General features: G+C 42.6%; 1 protein-coding gene across 1 annotated transcript in view; it reads left to right on the forward strand.

The window, feature by feature from the left end:
* The window catches only part of Me3 (malic enzyme 3), a 175977-nt gene that overhangs the window by 135060 nt on the left and 21401 nt on the right, over positions 1-19516 (forward strand). Inside the window, exon 6 of the mRNA XM_028774705.1 lies at positions 4150-4253. Within this exon, the coding sequence (XP_028630538.1) occupies positions 4150-4253 (104 nt within the window). The remainder of the gene's footprint in view (positions 1-4149; positions 4254-19516) is intronic.

Consider the following 19516-nt stretch of genomic DNA (forward strand, 5'->3'; position numbering starts at 1 on the left):
AAGAAACCACATTATGTGACAGGAATCATTGTTGTCTCTTTTCAACAGACAGGAAAATAACAAAAAGAGAAAAATTATATTTCTTGCCCAAAGCCTCTGGCTTAAGTGACAGGATGTGAATTCAAATTCAGATTCATCCAATTCCAAAGCCCAAAAACCCAGACCTGCTGGACCTTGGCAGCTATTACTAAACTCTCCTGCCATGAAACAGACAGACGGTGAGGACAAGAAGCTGATGCTTTGTTCCTTGGTCCCCACAAGATCAGGTGATAGGGAGGAAAGGACCCTACCATGAGAACCAGTCAGAGCAAGGCTCGGTCTCAGGCACTTCCTCTTGGCTCTGGGAGTTTGGGCAGTTTATTTAAACCACTGTGCTCCAACATCCTGATCTGTAAACAGGAATGAGACAGCCGGGCCCTGGATTGATCCCGTGAGGACAATTCTTCTTGTAAGCGCTACGTTTGTCTTTAGTGTCGTCTCTGTGTGTAATTTTTCCCATTTTTGTAGTTAGTTTTGAAGTATTTAAAGCATGGAACATTTTGTTATTAAAAAAAATAAAATATAAAGATGCCCTCAAAAGGTTTTTAGAGTAACTATTCGTTACTTTTCTTGTTCATCTATAGATAACTAAAAGAGATGATAAAAGGGAGGATTTCTTTTGTTTTGAAAAGGAACTTGTCCATCATGAGGGAAGTCATGGAGGCAGGGCCTTATTATATAGCATCAGTCATCTGGGCTGCAATATGAGTCTGGGTCAGTGGATTAAATAGTATGTCAAATCTTACAGACGAGCAAATGAACCATCAAAGACACATGGCTCAGAGTTCAGAGCACTCTGAGGTGAAATACTGACTGTTGCTCTCACTAACCAAAGGTCTTAGGGAAGGTGGCTTAGCCGCTCTGTGTCTTGCTGCCTCATTCATAACATAGGGGAATAATAAATAATGAAACCCATTTCTCAGGACCTCCCGGAAGTATGTGGGTGAGAGCTTCATAAAGGGAAACTCCAGAACAACGAAGGAAGAGAGAAGGAGCAGTTGGAGGTCAGGGCCTTCAGTCTATACAATGTTGACAAGACTCTCATAGGAAGAGGGAAGGAAAGATGGAAAGTTAAGAACTCTGCCTGCAGTACAGCCCACAAGAATCTAATTAACAGGCTAATTACAATTCTCCAAGCAAAGATGATATCAAATGGCCTCATTTTGGAAGGATGCTCTGCCCTAATCCTCCTCACCCCTCATCTCATGATTAAGCGATCTGGAGAGACTATGGATGGGTGATGGTCCTTTGACTGCCCTCCTGGATCTGCTTAGAGAGTTCAGAGTCTTCCTGTGGCTGTGGTGGAACCTGCCTCAGGATGGGGCACATCAAAGACTTTAAGAGCTAGAATGCTTGCCACCATTTATACCAGGTGTTGTCATTCATAAAGCTTCTCTCGTATTCTCTCATGCAATCACCATAACCAGAGTGTGGCTCCACTCTATCTCCATTGGACAGATGACAGGAAGACTCTGGGAGGTCATAAAAGCTTTCCCAAAGTCACAACTGTCTGTCATGGTGGAGGTAAAACCTGACTCACGTCCCCCTTATTTTCATATCCTGCAACAACAGCTCAGACAGGGATAACGAAAAGGATTTGTCAGTGAGCTCTTGCTCTGGTTGTATTAGACACAATAACGCAAAATTCCAAGAGGCTATAGTAGATGGTTATTTCCCAAACATGCTAGCCACCTTTCCCTCACTCGGCCTCCAGCCTCCAACCTTCCTTTGTGCTCACCCTGTCTTGAAACCCAGATAATCTGTTAGAATCTGACCATCTTTTCAGGTCTGACCATTTTCCCCAAAATACATTCTCAATTCACATTTCAAGTTGCTTCTCCACACTGTGATCCTGTTCTACACTACTTCCCAAGGCAGTGCCATCTGTCTCTGTGATAGTTTACTCACCCACACCCTCAGTAGATTGTGAGCACCTTCTAAGAATCAGTCATTCTCACTGATCATTATCACACTCCAGGCTGCAGTCAGGAGTGACAATGTTCAGTAAATACATGGCATTTTTATTCCATGAGTTGCACATACATTGACACTGTCTTGTTTATTTTTTAACTTATTTTAAAATATTGTAGATTCACTTGCACTACTCAGAAAAAAAAATCACAGAGTTTTAATTACTTTTTGTTGCTGTGATAAAATACCATGACCAAAAGCAACTTTGTTCCAGAAGGCTAGAGTTCATAAAGGTAAGGACAGCATGACATGGCATGGGGGCGGGGCAGGAAGCCAGCTGATCACATTTGATCTGCACACAGGAAGCATGGAAAGAGAAATAGGAAAAAGAAACTCTGTTGTGTTTTATAAAAATAAAGAAAGAAGGAATGTCTGATGGATGTGTAGTCAGGTATGGGAGAAGGGGGTGCCTCTGAGGGCCCATGCTGAGGCATCCCTTCCCCCTGAGGAGTGATAGTATAGATAGAGTTTATTCAGGGCATGGGGAGGGTAGTTGAGAGGGTAGTAGAGACAGAGAAAGGCAGAGAGAGAGAGAGAGTAGAGAAGTAGAGGCCGGCCATGAGCACATGGAGAGAGAGGGGGAGGGGAATGGGGAGAGAAGGAGAGCAGGAGAAAGGAGACAGAAAGAGAGAGAGTAAGAGAAAGAGGAGAGGATGAACAGCCCCTTTTATAGTGAGTCAGGTATATCTGGCTGTTGCCAGGTGACTGTGGTGCAGCACCTAGACAAAATGCTAGCAAACATGAATATAGACCTTCAAATCCCAACTGCAATGATGTACTTCTTCCAGCAAGTTTTCACTTCCTAAGGATTCTACAACCCCATCTCCAAATTCACTACCAACTGGGGACCAAGTGTTCAAACCTGTGAGCCTATATGGGATTCCTCATTCAAATTACCACATGCCCCTATACCAACTTCCCAGTTATCTTCAGTTGTGGCAGTTCAGCTCTATACCTTGTATAGATTCCTTTATCACTAAGGCAATTAATCTATGGGAAAGTTTTATATAGAGGTACCTCATACTACCCTTTTATAACCATACCCACATTCCCTCTTCCTCTCCCTAACTCTGATGATTGGTCTCTATGTCTATAGTTAGGTTATTTCAAGGACACTATATGGATGAAATCAGGTGGCATGTAGTCATTTCACATCATATGTCTTGAGATTTGTCTAGATTTGACAATTAACAGACATTATAGTTTTTCAGCAGTTTTTTTTACTCTTATATGATGAAGTTTCAATGGATATTAAAATAAATGAATTAATAAATAAATGTATTGTGTATGAATTAACCTGCTGACCCATAGGGATATGGATAAAATAGGAAGCCCAGTGGGAGAAGCTAGTCAGACCAATGCAAACAAGAAAAGACCCTATGTGCATGTGACTGCTGTGAGACAGGGCTAAGATGAGCATCAGTTTTCACTGAAATTACTAGTTTTGTTATTCTACCTTCATATCCCCAACACCTAGCAATGTGTGATGTATGTGGAAGGTAAGATTTTATTTAAATTAAGATGAATGAATGTTTCATAAGTTGTTTTGGGGGCAAGATCTTTGGATGAGATCCCCACTCACCAATGGAGATGCTACCCTCAATTGGCTTCAGAGATTCTCAACCAAGAGTGTTTCTACCTTCAAGAATATCTGCTGCAATGTCTGAAGACATTTTTATGGTCACAAGTGGAGGTATTGCTGGATCCTTGTGAGTATAGGTTGGCAATGCTGCTAAATAGCCTATAATGTACAGGTTATCTCTCAGATTAAATAATAATCCAAGCTAAAGTGTTAATAGTGACATTATTTTAAAAATCCTGAAATAAACCCAAAGCTTACAGCCAGAGCTTGAAAAAGTGTCCAATGGAGGCTCAGCTACCCCAAAGCATTGTTCATTCCTAAAAATAGGATTTCACAGGAATCCACCCTTAGACAGGGACTTGGTTTCCAGACCCTTCCAAGGATTACCCTTCGGCAGTAGGGAAACAGAGGCAGAGTCCTATGCTCTTCTCTCCGCCTAACTCCAGTCCTTCCCACTAAACCTGGACTCTTGTTTTACAGAAACCAATAATACAGCAAGAAATATGGAGTTGGTCTAGTATGGAGTGGGTCTAGTAAGTGGATGCTCTCTATTCCAGGAGCTTCTCAGAGATCCTCTGTACATCGGCCTGAAACACCAACGTGTTCGTGGGAAGGAGTATGATGACCTGCTGGATGAATTCATGCAGGCTGTGACAGATAAGTAAGTGGACCATGGTGTCCCTTTTGGAGAGAATGCCTAAGAAGTGTCATGACAAAGACAACCCAGGCTTTGGAAGAATTACAAAAGAGACTGTAAATTAATGCTTTAGGGGTAGTCTGAAAATTTCAACTTGACTCATGCACTTGAAAATGTGGAAGTCATGTGGACCCTTCTCCAGGGTAGCCTTCAAGAAGGCACTGTGATATGGAGTTAGCTAAGTTTCTGTTGTTCCAGGAAGGAAATCTTCTTGGTTTGAGCTGCTCAGAATAGTTTTCATGAATACTAACACTGTTCTTCTGATGAAAAGATGTTACCCTCCCAATGAAATTTTAAAGTTCACCATGTTTGTCTTCACACACACCCTCACCCCGTTAAGTCAGGTTAGGGGGATGTTAATAGGCCAGTGAAGCCGATTCAGCTCTGCCCTCCATTCTCACCCATTCTGACAGTCACCACGGCCACCCCGACCTGCTGGCATACTACAGCAGAGAGTTCCAGTAATGCTTTCTACATGCTGGACAAGCCAAAATTTCTACAGTTCAGTGGACAATGAACACAAAACATTTCCTTCTCCCTTGAAAAGAGATAAAATTATATTTTGGTTCAATGATATGGGACTAAAAACAAAAAAAAATCATGATGGGGCACAAGGTGGAAGCAGAAGCTTGAGTAAGCTAGAGGATCAGGGATCAAATGCATACCTGGAGAATCTTAGGTCTTGAAAGACAGAGTATAACATAGGAAGAAAGTGAAGGCAGAACGGGGTAGGTGAAGAGAAGTGACAAGACAGATGGATCAGGCTTGGGGTTTTTCTAGACAAGAAGGGAATTGAGACTGTATTCAAGGGAATGTTCAAAATGTTGTCCTAAAGATCTAGGCTGAAGAAGAAAAATAAGGACATGGGGAAGCAGGAAGTAGGGAAGGAATGGGGAAAGTAAAGGATAAACCATAAGCCCTAGTGAAATTTGAGAATCATTGCATTGGCTACGAGGCAGAATAAACCGGTTGAAAGGAAGTGATGCTCTGAAAGCTCTATGTTTATAGTCAAGTTATAGAGGAAATGCACCACTGGGCTGTGGCCACCAAAGAAGCTAATTCACAAATTGGTTCATCTGGAACTGAGGGAGATGATTGCCACTTCATTCTTCCTTTCTAGACTATCTTAAATGCCATCTTCAAGACCAGACAAAAGATGCTAAGGGCCATAAATTATTTAAAGTACCTTTAAAGAACAATAGCAATGACAGTTCAGGGAAAGGAAATGCTTGACTTGGTTGTGAGAAGGCTCAGAGGCTACTCTGTATCAAGTAACAGAACTGCTCTGGACGTTCTTCCAGTAGAAAATTGGACTTGCTTCTATATGACCAAAAGAAGGACCAATGGGTGCAATGCTAACAAAGGCCCTTGTAGGCAGGCACAAAGTAAGTGCCACAATACACTGAATTCAAGTAAATGCCACAATACACTGAATTCTGGATATGAATTCTCTGTCATGGACGGAACTCTAGGATATGTTGTTTGGTGTTTTGGTGGTGATCATATGAATAGGTTCAAGCTGCACATGCTCTTGAATATGTCTTCACACTCCATTACTCTAGTTTGACCTCTTAAGGATGCCATGCAGCTGGCAGGCTAGGTACTACCATGGCCACTTTCATGGAAGGAAAAGTTGAGGCCTCAAGATGACAAAGTCACTGTCCCAGTTCACAGAGTACCTTGCAAGACTGTGAGGTGAACCCACTCCACATGCAGGATGTTTTCTATGATGCTTTGTGACCTGACCAAAAGGGAGTGAAATTGCTTTAGAGAGCCTATTTTTTGCTTCCTGTTTCCAGGGCTAATTGCTGGCTTATGAGTCAGTAGCCATTCCATGATTTCTCCAAAGAGAAGTCTTGCTATTCATGTGAGAAGGTTAAATAAACTAGGATGTATGAGGCTCTTCAACTCGTCATCAAAATCAATTCATAGCTCCACAAACACACAGGCAGTCCAGGGTGAACCCTTAGGGAAGGGTGTGCATCAGCCAACAGGAATGTGTCCTTCAGTAGAAGAGACGATGGTTTGGCAAGTCATTGTTTTGACTTTCTAGCAAGCTAGAACAGATGTTTCTATAGATACTGTAGGAGGAAAATGAGCTGGTCTCCCCCAGGTACTGCTGGGAATGTAGTCTGAAGATAGATTGCCTGGTCTAAGGGTGAGTCAGAAGCTCTAAAGGCAAGCACACTGTATTTTAAGAAAGACCCAGGATAAACTGTGACTCCTGCCTTCAAAGTCCACATCCCTGCCCAAACATCCTGCCATTAGAAGGCTTCCTCTTTTATTTTTCTCTTACAAATTGACCTGTCTATAGATTCAGAGTGGGAAGTATTGATAAGGCTCAGATCCTATCCAGAAGGTTGGCTACTGGAAAAAGACACACCAAGGCAAAAGAATGTACAGTTAAGTCTGTGAACTAAAAAGGCTGGGGAGAAGCTAGGTTCGTAGAGTGCTCAGTGACCCTGTGCTCAATCCCACACACCTGTAATACCAACATTTAGGAGGTGTACGCATTCCAAGCAATAGTCATTCTAGCTTTCCTTATCTCCCTCTCATGTGGTAGGACCTGAAGCATCATATCTGAGTACCACATCCTGATGTACCAAGTTCTCCTCAGTGGTTTTTGTTTATATGTCTTACTTCTGTTACTTACAGGGAATTCTCTAGTTTAACATTGCACCTGGAAACCCAGCTCCGTCTAATTTAAACAATGTCTGGTGTTGCCCGCAGCTTCCACCTCTAGGCAGGCCAGGAAACAAAGTCACCTCTTTTCCTTTTAGTTCCACAAATTTTAAGGCATTTGGAGGCAGGATGGGGGTGGGGGTTGTCGAGACAGGGTTTCTCTGAGTAGCTCTGGCTGTTCTAGAACTCACTCTGTAGACCATGCTGGCCACAAACTCAAAGAAATCCACCTGCCTCTGCTTCCTGAAAAGGCATACACCACCATACCCAACCCTAGTTCCACAATTCTAAATCTATGGATTCTTAAGATGTGTGGGTTCAAGTAAAAAGGAAAGCACAATTGTAAAGACCTTTATAGTATAAAGGAAGCCATCTATCTCCATGAAAGGCATATCTTTTTCCTCTTCTTCTCTTCTCCTTCTTCTCCTCCTTCTCCTTCTCCTCCTCCTCCTCCTCCTCCTCCTTATCCTTCTTCTTCTCCTCCCTCCCTCCCTCCCCCCCTCTCTCTCTCTCACACACACACACACACACAAACAGATACACATGGTTCACAGCATAATAGAAGTCACTATTCGCAATTAATGATCTTTGCAGATAAGTTATAGTTAGAGACAGCTCTGGATTTCCCATTCCTGAAGCAAACTACTCCATAGGTTCATTTCTAATGCTACCTTTCAAGCTTGATATGCACCCTTGGTCTTCTAGAGCCAAGTTCCTATGCTCCATCATACATTCTCAGTGCCCTTTCAAGCTAAGTGGGACCTCCCCATCCCAGGTCCCCTCTATAGCTCACCCTGTTTCTGCCCTTATGTTTGGAGGGTGACCCAAAGGTTTCCATTCAAAAATAAGAAAAGCACCACCTATTGTCTCTACTGTGCCCTGATCAAATTGAGAGTGAACAAAGAAAGATGAGTCCCAGGGTAGTTAAAAGTTCCTGGTAAGTCACAATTTTGAGTAGTCTCGAAAACAAACAAAAACACACCAGACTGCTGGGACCCATAAGGTCCAGACATCCTCAGTTCTGTCAACCTGCAGTCACTGAGTAGAAGGTCTTATGACTTGTGTCTTTCAGTTTCTTTTCCCTGAAAATAGCTAACTAAACTGGCACCTAGGTATCTGCCATTGGAGAACAGAGGAAGAGAGTGGGGAAGCAACTTCCTGGAGAAGGTAGTGAAGTGCAAGCTTCCAATGAAAGCAGCTCTACCCTCTTAGGTGGCTTCAGTCTAACCCAATGGTTCTCAACCTGAAGGTCATTAGTCCTTTGGGGGTTGAATGATCCTTTCTCTGGGGTTACATATCAGATATTTACATTATGATTCATAACAGCAAAATTATAGCTATGAAATAGCAACAAAAATAATTTTATGGTTGGGATCACCACAACGTAAGGAACTGTAATATATATGTGTGTGTGTGTGTGTATATAGTATATATGTGTATATATATGTGTGTATATATAATATACACACATTATATTATATATTATATATTAATATATATATATTATATATTAATATATATTAATATATATGTTTATATGTATATATGGTTGTACATATATATATGTATAAACATGTATAGCTATGTGTATATGTATATATAGTTATACATATATATGTTTGTACATATGTATATATGTATACATATATGTATACTCACATATATATATATGTACAGTCATATATATGTATGTGACTTATTGAAATTAGTGAGTCATCAAACAAAAGAAGAAGAAATGAAGCTAAGAGGGAAACATGTTGGGTACATATGAGGAAAGTTAGAGGGAAAAATGAGGGTAGATATTATCATATTTCATTGTATATATGTACAAAATTCCCAAGAATAAATAATATATAAATAATGATATCTGAAATTGGCACAGTAGAACTTTAACCATGTTATGCTAATTAAACCAAATCACAGGTACATACTGAGTTCCCAAAGAGAAGGTAACATAAAGGTATAAATACCAGACACAGTGGCTTAGAGCCTACAAATGTAATAGACTACTACACCCCATCATTCTGTGAAAGACAAGGAATAAGGCACACAGAAGTATAAAAGATACTCAGTTAATCCAAGGTAATGGCAGAATTACATATAAAACCAAGGAAATATATGAAATTAGTTGGACAATGGTGGCCTATGCCTTCAATCCCAGCACTTGGAAGGCAGAGACAGAAGGATCTCTGAGTTTAAGGCCAGCCTGATCTGCAGAGAATTCCAAGACAGCCAGGGCTACACATAGAAAAAAGTGGGAGGAAAACAGCAAGCTATTCAGTCCTAGAAAGATGGCTCCACAGCTAAAAGCACTGGTCCTAAGTCCACTTCCAAGCAACCACATGGTGGCTCACAACCATCTATAATGGAATCTGATGCCTTCCTCTGTCATGCAGGCATACATGTGAATAGAGCACTTGTATACATAAGTAAATAAATCTTAAACAAATAATAATAATAAAATCTGAAAGCGAGAGAGAGAGGCATTTTCACCTAGCATTTGCTGTTTCGATACCCAGCCAAACTGGTAAATAATCTGGAAATTATGAAGATCCATGTCCTCAGACAGGCATGAATACACATGCCTGTTATCCCAGCACTCATAAAGATGAGGCAAGGGGACTGTGAATTTAAGACCATACTGGACTACATAGTAAGACCCTGTATCAAAACATCCTGATCCTGTTCTCAAAAAACATTGCATTGAAAAATATTTCATCTCTATTTGCTGGTGTTTAGATGACATGACTTTCCATGCTTTTTTTGGCTCAGAGTCTATGTAAGTCAAGAGAAGAAGGGTGAGTGCTACAGTAGAAACATAAAAAGTTGTGAGGTGAGTTGCTATAACTTACAGAGAGAGAGAGAGAGAGAGAGAGAGAGAGAGAGAGAGAGAGAGAGAAGTGTAGGGTAGGTTTGACCACTGACTTTCTAGGGTTGAAAGGTCAGCAGTCAGCCACTGCCTTCTTGCTAGCTCTGAGATTGTTAGTGTCTTGTTTGCTTGCCTAAGAACTTAGTCAAACAGGGAAATTCAGGAGGAAATCCAACTGCTCATGAAGTGTTTTCTGTCTGGTCTGGACTCTCTCCTCATAATGACTGAGGAGTGGCCATATTATCCTGAGATGGTTGCTGGAAATTGCTGCTTCCTGAGACTGTCTTGCTAGTCAATGGGATTTCCCCACAGAGAGGTCAGAATGACGGTGCAAGGAGCCCACTAGTCTAGCTTCCAGGAAAGCACACAAGGGACTTTCCCAGTCTGGGATCTGGGAAATAGAAGGTCTCTGAGGTCCTCTGTCACACTCCAGATTGGAATCCTGTCCACTAGGTTCTCACCAAGTGGAGCCACAGTGACCACAAAATCACTTCCAGTGGTAAGCAATCTCAGTTTGTCCCTGGTTTGTTATCTCTCTCTCTCTCTCTCTCTCTCTCTTACCTAACACTAGAATCTGGGTCTCTCTTTGTTCTGTCCATTGGCTATGCACAAAATAAATTTAGCTTAACTCCCAGCCCACAAAATAGTCCTTCATGTGGTCAAAGATGTTCACTGGGCCTCATTCCACTTTGCCTTGGAAGTTTTTCAGGCTCAGTGGGCCCACTGTATCTAATGTATATGCCTTCCTGCTTTCTTACCTATGGATTTGTTTCCCTAGCATTCTTGTGAATGCCTATTCAACCCCTGCCCCATGACCTCTAGAACAGTCACCTTCATATATGCCTGTGGCTGAGTTGTAGTGAGACAGATAGTGTCTGCTCCATGATATCTGACCACATCTTCACATTTCAGCTGGGCAAGCTCCTACCTTCTCCCCATGGTCTTCCCCATCCTCTCCTTCATTTCATCCTTCATCCCTTAGTTTTCCTTTAATCAACACCATTTATCTCCTGTGTATACTTCTCGTCTCCAAAGCAAATCTGTCCTCCAGTCTTGCATCCTCCAGTGGCTGCCCTATCCACACCCACTTTGAGGTTAACTTTCTTAATGCATAATCACTGACACCCCCTTCCAGTTTTACATTAACCCCAGGCATCGTGGTTCCTTCCCTTTCACAACTCCACCAAACGTAGTAATCGGCAAAGCTCACCTGTGTTCCTCAGTGATTCAGTGGACACTTCTAAATCCCCGTTTTACTTGGCAGCAGCAAGTGGCACTCCTGACTGTAGCCTGTCACATGGGTTCTGTAGAAACTGCTCTGTAGGCTCCTACCTCTGTGGTCCCCTGCTCACTGCCCTTGCTGAACTCTTCCTAGCTGTCTTTCAGATCCTTGTGGGTATCCTGGGATTTTTGTCCTCAGCTTTATTCCCTGCTTGCTATGCATATACTTTCCGTAGGATCCTCATTCAGCCCCATGATTTCAACTACTCATAGCGCCCCCAGTTGAATGCTTCTCCTTCCAGGAACTCATGCATGGCTGTCTGCTTCATTGACAACTCCATTCAAAAGCCACACCAAACCCCAGGCTCAACTGTATAATTGCTTGATCTAGTAAGTTTAGCTCTTTCCACATCCCTTTATCTTGAAGAGAAGACACCACAGTTCCCCCTTACAGAATTTCTTCTCTTTATCATCTGCATCTGCCCTGTTCTCGAATCTTGATCATTGTCATCAGTGCCTACAGTATCCAGGCATTATATGCATTATCTCATTTAACATTCATGATAGGACAGTAAAGAGATGTTATCATCTCTCTACCTTACCAGTGAAGACTGAAATCCAAGTCACATAGCCTATCTGTGGTCATAAATTTAGTAAGGGAACCAGACTCCTGATGTGATAGCTCTCTCCAGTCCCCCATAATCTGCCTTCCTTTCTGATTTATTCTTTTTACTTCCTGAACATCTTCTCCTCAATTCCTATTCCCATGCCATGTCCTCATTGTTGTACACTGGCCCTACATTATGTCCCACTGAGCAGAAGAACTCGTCTCTAGTGTGCCCTCCCAGCTAGCCATCCATCATCTACTCTGCTGCCAGAATGAACTTCCTGAAACACGTGCCGGCTTCCTGCCCATGTTCTTCTGTCTTAGGATTACTATTGCTGGGATGAAACACAATGACTTGGGGCCAGGAGAGCATTTGGCTTATGCTTCCACATCACTCACTGTTCATCATCAAAGGAAGTCAGGACAGCAACTCAAACAAGGAAGGAACCAGGAGGCAGAAGCTGATGAAAAGTCCATGGGGTGCTGCTTACTGGCTTGCTCCTCATGGCTTCCTCAGTCTGCTTTCTTATAGAACCCAGGACCACCAGCCTAGGAACCTATAATGAGCTGGATCTTCTCACATACCAATCAGTAATTAGGAAAATGCAAACAAGTGTGCCGGCAACCAGATCTTATAAAGGCAATGGCTCAATTGATGTTCCCTCCTCCTCTCCTAATGATTCTAGCTTGTGTCAAGTTGACACAAAACCAGAGCTAACACACCTTAGTGACCCTTCAGTGGGTCACTGCTTCCCTGAAGAATGTTTGGCTCTTTGCAAAGACAGTTTAAGGTGTGTGCCTGGGTTCTACCCAGCATCATCTCCCTACACTCCTCCCTTTTTACTCCCCTCCATCTCCCAAGATCAAGCTCTACACAATTTCTGTAAATTCAGGAAGATTCTCTATTTCTTCCACAGATGTGTGTTGTTCCCAGACCTCTCTCCTCCATCATCCATACCACTCAGTCTGTCTGGAACCTTTGCTCTTCCTCTCAGCCCCAACTATGAGTCCCTGCTCTTTAAGGGCCTTATTGCTTCCTTCCAAAAGCAGAATTGCCTGCCCTCCTTAGGTTTTCCCACAGGTGTGTACTAACCTTAGTTATTGCTCTTATCACAATGTAAGACAACTACTTTTCTATTTTCTTGTTTCAACTGTGAGATCTTTGTATTCTGGCAAGTTCCATTGCTCATCAGATATTAAGACTAGCTTGTGGAATTGAACGTTTTTTAGCTTTTATTGCACTTTATTTATTTGGAAGAAGGCATGTGCTGTGGCAATCATGTAGAGGTCAGAGAACAATCTGTAGAACTCAGCTCCCTCCTTCCACTGAGTAGTTTCAGGGGATTAAACTCATGCTGTCAATCTTGGAGTTGAGCCATTTCACAAGCCCTGAAGTAAATTTTTATATCATCTTAGTATCTAGTTACAGACATAGAAGATATCTTGCCTAATACAGTCCTTTTATTGATTTAATACAAAATTTTTTATAAATGTCATACATTGTGACCTATGTTATAATAGATAATATTAGTATATCATGAGGTTCCCTTAGGAGAGAAGAATGTGAAGGTACTCTAGCCAGCTCAAGCATAGCAAACATGGCTCTGGCAGGCCACGCCCTTTTCCCCATTCCCTCTGCCTTGCTAAAATCTATTAGATTGCATTCCTAAAGCTAGCCACCAAGGTCTATTCCCTTACTCAGCCACTTCCTCCTGAGGATGACTACCAAGGTACAGCTGTCACAGTATTGAACTCCAGCAATCAAAAGCCCTTTTTTGCTCATCTAATTAACGTGTCCAATTAAAATGAAACACCTCATCCTAACACAAAGTTTTCCCCCTTGATCTTTAAAAACTGCCATTTGGCTTCCGGTTTGGGACCGAGCCTAGAGCAGGTCGCAGGCAGCAGCTCCGTACCCAACCGCAGAAAACCAAGAAAAACAGGGACTCCCAGGAGCTTGAACTCACACAGCATCCCAGGTAAAATTGAATCACCCGTGATGCCTGCTATTAGAAGTTCTAACCCAGATGGACCAGAAGCCAGGAGCCTCGCCCTTACCCTCACCCCCTACCTTTTCCCACCTGCACAAGATCCCCTGAAGCTGGGCAACTGCAAGATCCTGCTTGGCAACTGCAGATAGACTCAAAGCAGTGTACCATATCATCTGAAGAATAGCAGGGAGACCATAACTCAAGCAGTGTACCATATCTTCTGAAGAATAGCAGGTTGCAGTCCTCCTCGCCCCCACAAATAACCAGGACCTGCCGGTCGGGTCAAGTGGCACCCAGACGTGGGGCTCGAGACACGGACCCATCGGACGGACCCTCATTGAGAGGATGTGCGCACGACATCAAGATTGAGCAAGACAGAGATCATCGTCCGTGACCTGTCGTCCACGGAACCAGGTTGATGCTGCCATCAAGAAGGCAGTTGAAGTTCATTACCATCAGCTGAAAATTGCAGAGGATCCAGAAGTGACTCCGCAGGAGACTGACACAGCTGTCAGCTCCCCTGCCTCCCCCTACGGTCTACCCCTAGACTTCCATGCCCTCCAGAAGGGTTCCTGGTATGCCTGGCTTTGCCCTCATTTCTCTCGCTAGAGAGCTTGGCCTCTTGATCACCACAACAAAAATTGGCTTTTTCCTAAACCAAGGCCACCCTTGATATGGCCGCTAACATTGGGGAGCCTTCCTTTATGACAATATTACACCCCAAACTGACAAATGGTTGGTAACTTGAACATTTACAAGAGACTAGGATGGCTGTGAGTTAGCCCAATGACGGGATTATTGTAGGTCCACTTCCCAGGGGCCCACCCAATGCAGCCGAAAAGGAGTGCGTGGTGCTGGGAGTGGGTGCAGCCTACATGGCCTAAGACAGGGCTCTCACCCTCCTTTCACCCACATCAGAGTCCCTTGACATTGCCCATCGTCGACAGCCTAAAGCCTTCGACCATCGATGTGACTCGTCTCACATCAGTGTTTTGGGGTTGTGAACTTGTCTAAGACCCCCCATAATTAGACATCCAAATTCAAAACTCACATAGTTGGGATTGAACATAAGACGCCTTCTCTAACTAAACAGAGAAGGGGGAGATGCCAGAAGCCAGGACCCTCGCCCTTACCCTTACCCCCTACCCTTCCCCACCTGCACAATGTCCTCTGAAGCTTGGCAACTGCAAGATCCTGCTTAGCAACTGCATATAGACTCAAAGCAGAGTACCATGTCTTCTTAAGAATAGCAGGGAGACCATAACTCAAGCAGTGTACCATATCTTCTGAAGAACTGCAGGTAGATCATAATTCAAGGCAGTGTACCATATAGACCATGACATGTTTCAAGGCACAGGCCAAGAAGATTTTGTACTTTTCCACCACCTGGACCCTCTTACCCCCTCCCCTTGTAAAACATGCTATAAAAAAGCATTTCATGTTCAAAAAAAAAAAGAAATTAAAAAAAAAAGGAAAAAAAAGAAAAAAAAAAGAAAAAAACAAAAAAAAACAAAAAAAAAACTGCCATTTGCCTATGGGCTATGTCTGTCTCTCTCTATGTGGAGGCAGTCCTTTATCACCCACCCTGCCCCTAACAAATACCTCTCTTCCCTCTCCCTTGCTCCTTTCTCCTTCTCCCTCATCTTCTATCATGTTCTTTGTCTCTTATTCCCTGTCCTTTGTCCCTCTGAGGCAAATAAATCTCCTTTGTGCTGAGAACTTGGTCTTGAGTTGTCTTGAACCTATATAGGTCCCTACAGAATTCACAATATCCTAAAAAATAGGTTAGAGAAGGCTCCTGAATGTGGATGGTGTTGGAGATGGGCCCTACAGTTTGAATAGGAGTTAGCCTAGGCATAAAGACAGAGGCATAAAGACCTAGACAGAGAGAACCATCAGCTGAAGCAAAGCCATGTATAAAGGTCCACAACGGATTGGAAGCAGCAACACATGCACAATGTCTAGAGATATGATGGCTTCTGAGCACTTAGGCTAGGGACAAATGAGCACTCCTGGCTCCCAAAGGCAGAGGAAGCCTCTTTAGAGGGAGGTTTGGTTTGGTTTGGTTTGGTTTGGTTTGGTTTGCTTTGCTTTGCTTTGCTTTGCTTTGCTTTGCTTTGCTTTGCTTTGCTTTGCTTTGCTTTGCTTTGCTTTGCTTTGCTTTGCTTTGCTTTTCAAAATGGAGTTTCTCTGTGTAGCCCTGCCCATTCTGGAACTCATTTTATAGACCAGGCTGGTCTACCACTACCCAGCATGAGGAATTTTTTTATTTTATTTTTGAGAACTTCATGAGCACGCCTAAATCACTTCCTCTCCTCCCTTCCCCCACTGGTGCCTTCCATACCTCAAAATTCATGAACTCTTGTACTTTAGTTATTTTTGTAACATGGAACTAAAGGGCCCACACAGGGATGTATTCAGAAAGATGTGGAGAATGGGGGTAAGGGGAGCCAATATAAGGTGAGAGCAGTCATTGTAGGATCTTGGCCAGTGACAGCAATGCAGTAGTTCCACAGAGAGATGGCTTTGCCCTGAATCCCCAGCCCCAACTGCACAAAATCCTTTGTGCAGGAATCATGTCTTTCAAAAAGCACTCTGCCCCGGCTGGGAAGGGGAGGGGCGCAACAAGGTGAAGTCTATGGTCAATAAGCTTAGAAACTGCTGGGTTAAATTTTTTTCTTTACGCATAACTTTTCAAAACCTTCAATACATACTATGTCTGGTATGTGTAATATAAAGAGTTATCCAAACTTATTTTACTAGGGAAATTTATCTGAAAGCATTTCAAGGGCATAGAGTTTAATGGAATGTGTAAAAAAAAATCTGGAGTTTCATTATTCCGCCAGTTCTCGTTTCCGGGTGGAAAAAAAAAGAAATAATTTTCCATGGGGTGATGGCTGATAATAATTTTGCTAGGCCAAGGAAAATCTGCGTGTGGTTTTCACAGGGAAAACAGAGCAGACACCTTTGGGAATAGTAGTCTTAGGTTTAGTCATTGGATTCAGAAGGAGGCCTAGCAGGCTCACCTGTTCCTTCAGGCTCTCTCATATTTATTCAGGCTGGAAAGGGTCAGGTCAGATATTTGAGAGAATGGCAGGCCCTGGTCTCTGGAACAGCAGGAATGTTCTGCTCTCACCAGCACTCCTCTCTACACCTCTGTTCGAGAAAGCCCTTCAGATCCCCTCATCCCAAAGAGGCTTGGCCCCAAGTGGTATGTGCCCATCTCTGTTGGCCTTGGCCTAGATTTCCTTAACCTGTCACACACACGTAGGTCACCATTAACAGCCTGTTAGCAAAATCAGACATCCACAGATCATCTTGTGCCTAGAAGTGAGTTCTAGCCTTGGAATGGAATGACGTCGATGACAGTTCAAAAGCTACTTTCCAGCTGCACCACAAAGTAGAAAAGTACAAGAAGCTTGCAAGGGCCTCTGTCTCCATGTCAGGACTTCTGTGTGAGAGGAGCATCAGATGTTCCTCTGCTGCTGCCAGGGATACAGGGTGAAAGGTAATGGGGATATATAAGGCAGCTCAAGGTCAGGGAGTCTTCTGGCAAGCCAAGACTAAATGGTGACAAGACACAGACTGAGGTAAGACTGACTTAAAGACAAGGACCCAGAGGAGAGGAGACTGGGGCATCCTTCTGAGGCCGCTCCTCAATTGTGGCCACCTGCTGGTCTGCCAATGTAAGTACAGAAAGAACCCTAGGACTGATTCTCCAGATTGCCTCACCATGTTCAAGGTCCTCTTACTAGGACCTATGAAGGACACTGTTCCCTGCCTTCCCCCACAACATCTTAGTCTTAACAGAATCTCTGAGGAAAGGAAGTACACATTTGTCAAGTCCAACCTCAAGCATTAAGTAACCTATGCCCCACTTCTGATGGCCTCAGATTGGGAACTGTGAGCCAGAGAAAGAGAAAGGAGACTGGCAAGACTCCGGGGTTTTCAGAGACAGTGGAAAAGAACAGTTTTTCTGGCTTCCTGTTTCGTGTTTTCTGCATCGTGTATCATCCCAGCTAAGAAAGAGGTCAAGCCCCACTACCTATTGTGTTTCTTCTTTTCTAAATCTGGGTTACTTTTAACATAAAACTAAAGTACAGCCAGGTTAGGACCACTCAGGATTCCCTCTCTGAAAGCAGCGTGTGCATGGTAAGGTAGTATGAAGACTGAGAGAGAGTGATTCAAAGCTTGGTGTGCTGCCGGGCTGCCAGTAACCCACAAAGGCCAACTCTTTCTCTTATTGTTCTTGGTATTTTGTACGTATTTAATAGACAGTTTACATTTGAATTCATGTTTTAGTAAAAGCCAGTTTTTCGCCATACATGGATGAATTGAGAGCCATGTTTTTTCACTTGACTAGTTTAAATTTTTCATTTTGAATTTTTGGTTTTGTTCTTAATCAGGTTGTAATTTGTTTAATGAGTTAGGAGGCAAATTCACAACACCAATATCCCACCAATTCCTTCGAGTATCTCCTCTTCTATCAAACATTGAATGAAAGTATTGGCTCATCACAGATTTTCCATAATTTTAGATAGATAGATAGATAGATAGATAGATAGATAGATAGATAGATAGATAGATAGAATACTGGATGGGTAGATTGATGGATGGTTCCTGATTTGCTCCGAGTTGATTTGACAGAAGCCATAGAGGAGAGGCTGGGGAATTAGGGATAACACAGCTCCCGGCTCCCAGGTCACAGTGGAGAGAAAGAGAAAATATAAGCAAGGATGGAAGAGAGGGAGGACAGGAGTGGAACGAGGAGCTTTAGTCAAAGACTGGAAGAGACAGTGTATAAACCCCAAAACAGGGGCTGTTCTTGGACCAGGGAACATCCCTGGGGATGCACATCCCAAGAAGGGCAGGGTTGTGAAGGTTCTGACACGCTAGGCACTAGGAGTCTCTTGGGTCCATGTGGCTTGTTCTTTTTTCTCAATTCCAAATCAGAATTAAATTGACATGAATTGTTGGAGTTCTGTTCTATATTCCATGAGACCAACGGGGACTGCTTATGTAAAATTAAGTGAAATATAATGAAATGTGAAACAGTAATACACTGAATAAAGATAGTTATAATCTTTGCCTTCTTTTTACCTTACCAAATGGGTGACAGAGTTTCTTCAAGGTCAGGGTGTGTGTGAGTTATATGTTAGTATGTGATAGAAAAATCCACACATATCACTTGTGGTGTTGTCTAAAGTTTTCAGATTTCTAGCCCTATGCTAGTTGTGAAACAACACTGGAAGTCTTATGTATAGTAAAATGTCAAGACATTCTGTTCCCTACTCCCAGTCCAAATATTGCAACTCATGATCTAAACAAAAAAAATTCACAGTACATTTTGGCTTGACAGGCGTGACATTATATTTATGAGTGGGTGGTTTTATTTATTATCTCTATTCCTACTGCGATTGTTTTTTAGTATCCAATGGAGATTTGTTCTGAAACTCCTATGGATATCAAAACTGTGAATAGTCAAAGTCCTTGTGTAATATAATCCATATATATACTGTCCTCTATAATCATCATTTGTATATTACTAATGATACCTTATATGTTGTAAATGTTACACTAGTAATTGTCACTTTACACTGTTTAATAACGAATGACAAGAATGGAATCTGTATACATTGGATTATTTTTTAACATTTTCAGTATAGGATTGTTGAATCCACGAATACAGAATCTAGAGATATGAAGGACTAACATATTACCAAACACCTACAATGTGTTGAGTACAATGTACTGCATAGTACTGTTTGTCAAGAGAATAAGATAACCATGGTGTCTTACTTAGGGTTTCTATTGCTGTAAAGAGACACCATGACCATAGCAACTCTTATAAAGGAAA

The sequence above is a fragment of the Grammomys surdaster genome, unplaced genomic scaffold (assembly GCF_004785775.1).
Source record: "Grammomys surdaster isolate TR1022 unplaced genomic scaffold, NIH_TR_1.0 242, whole genome shotgun sequence".
NCBI classification, from domain to species: Eukaryota; Metazoa; Chordata; class Mammalia; order Rodentia; family Muridae; genus Grammomys; species Grammomys surdaster.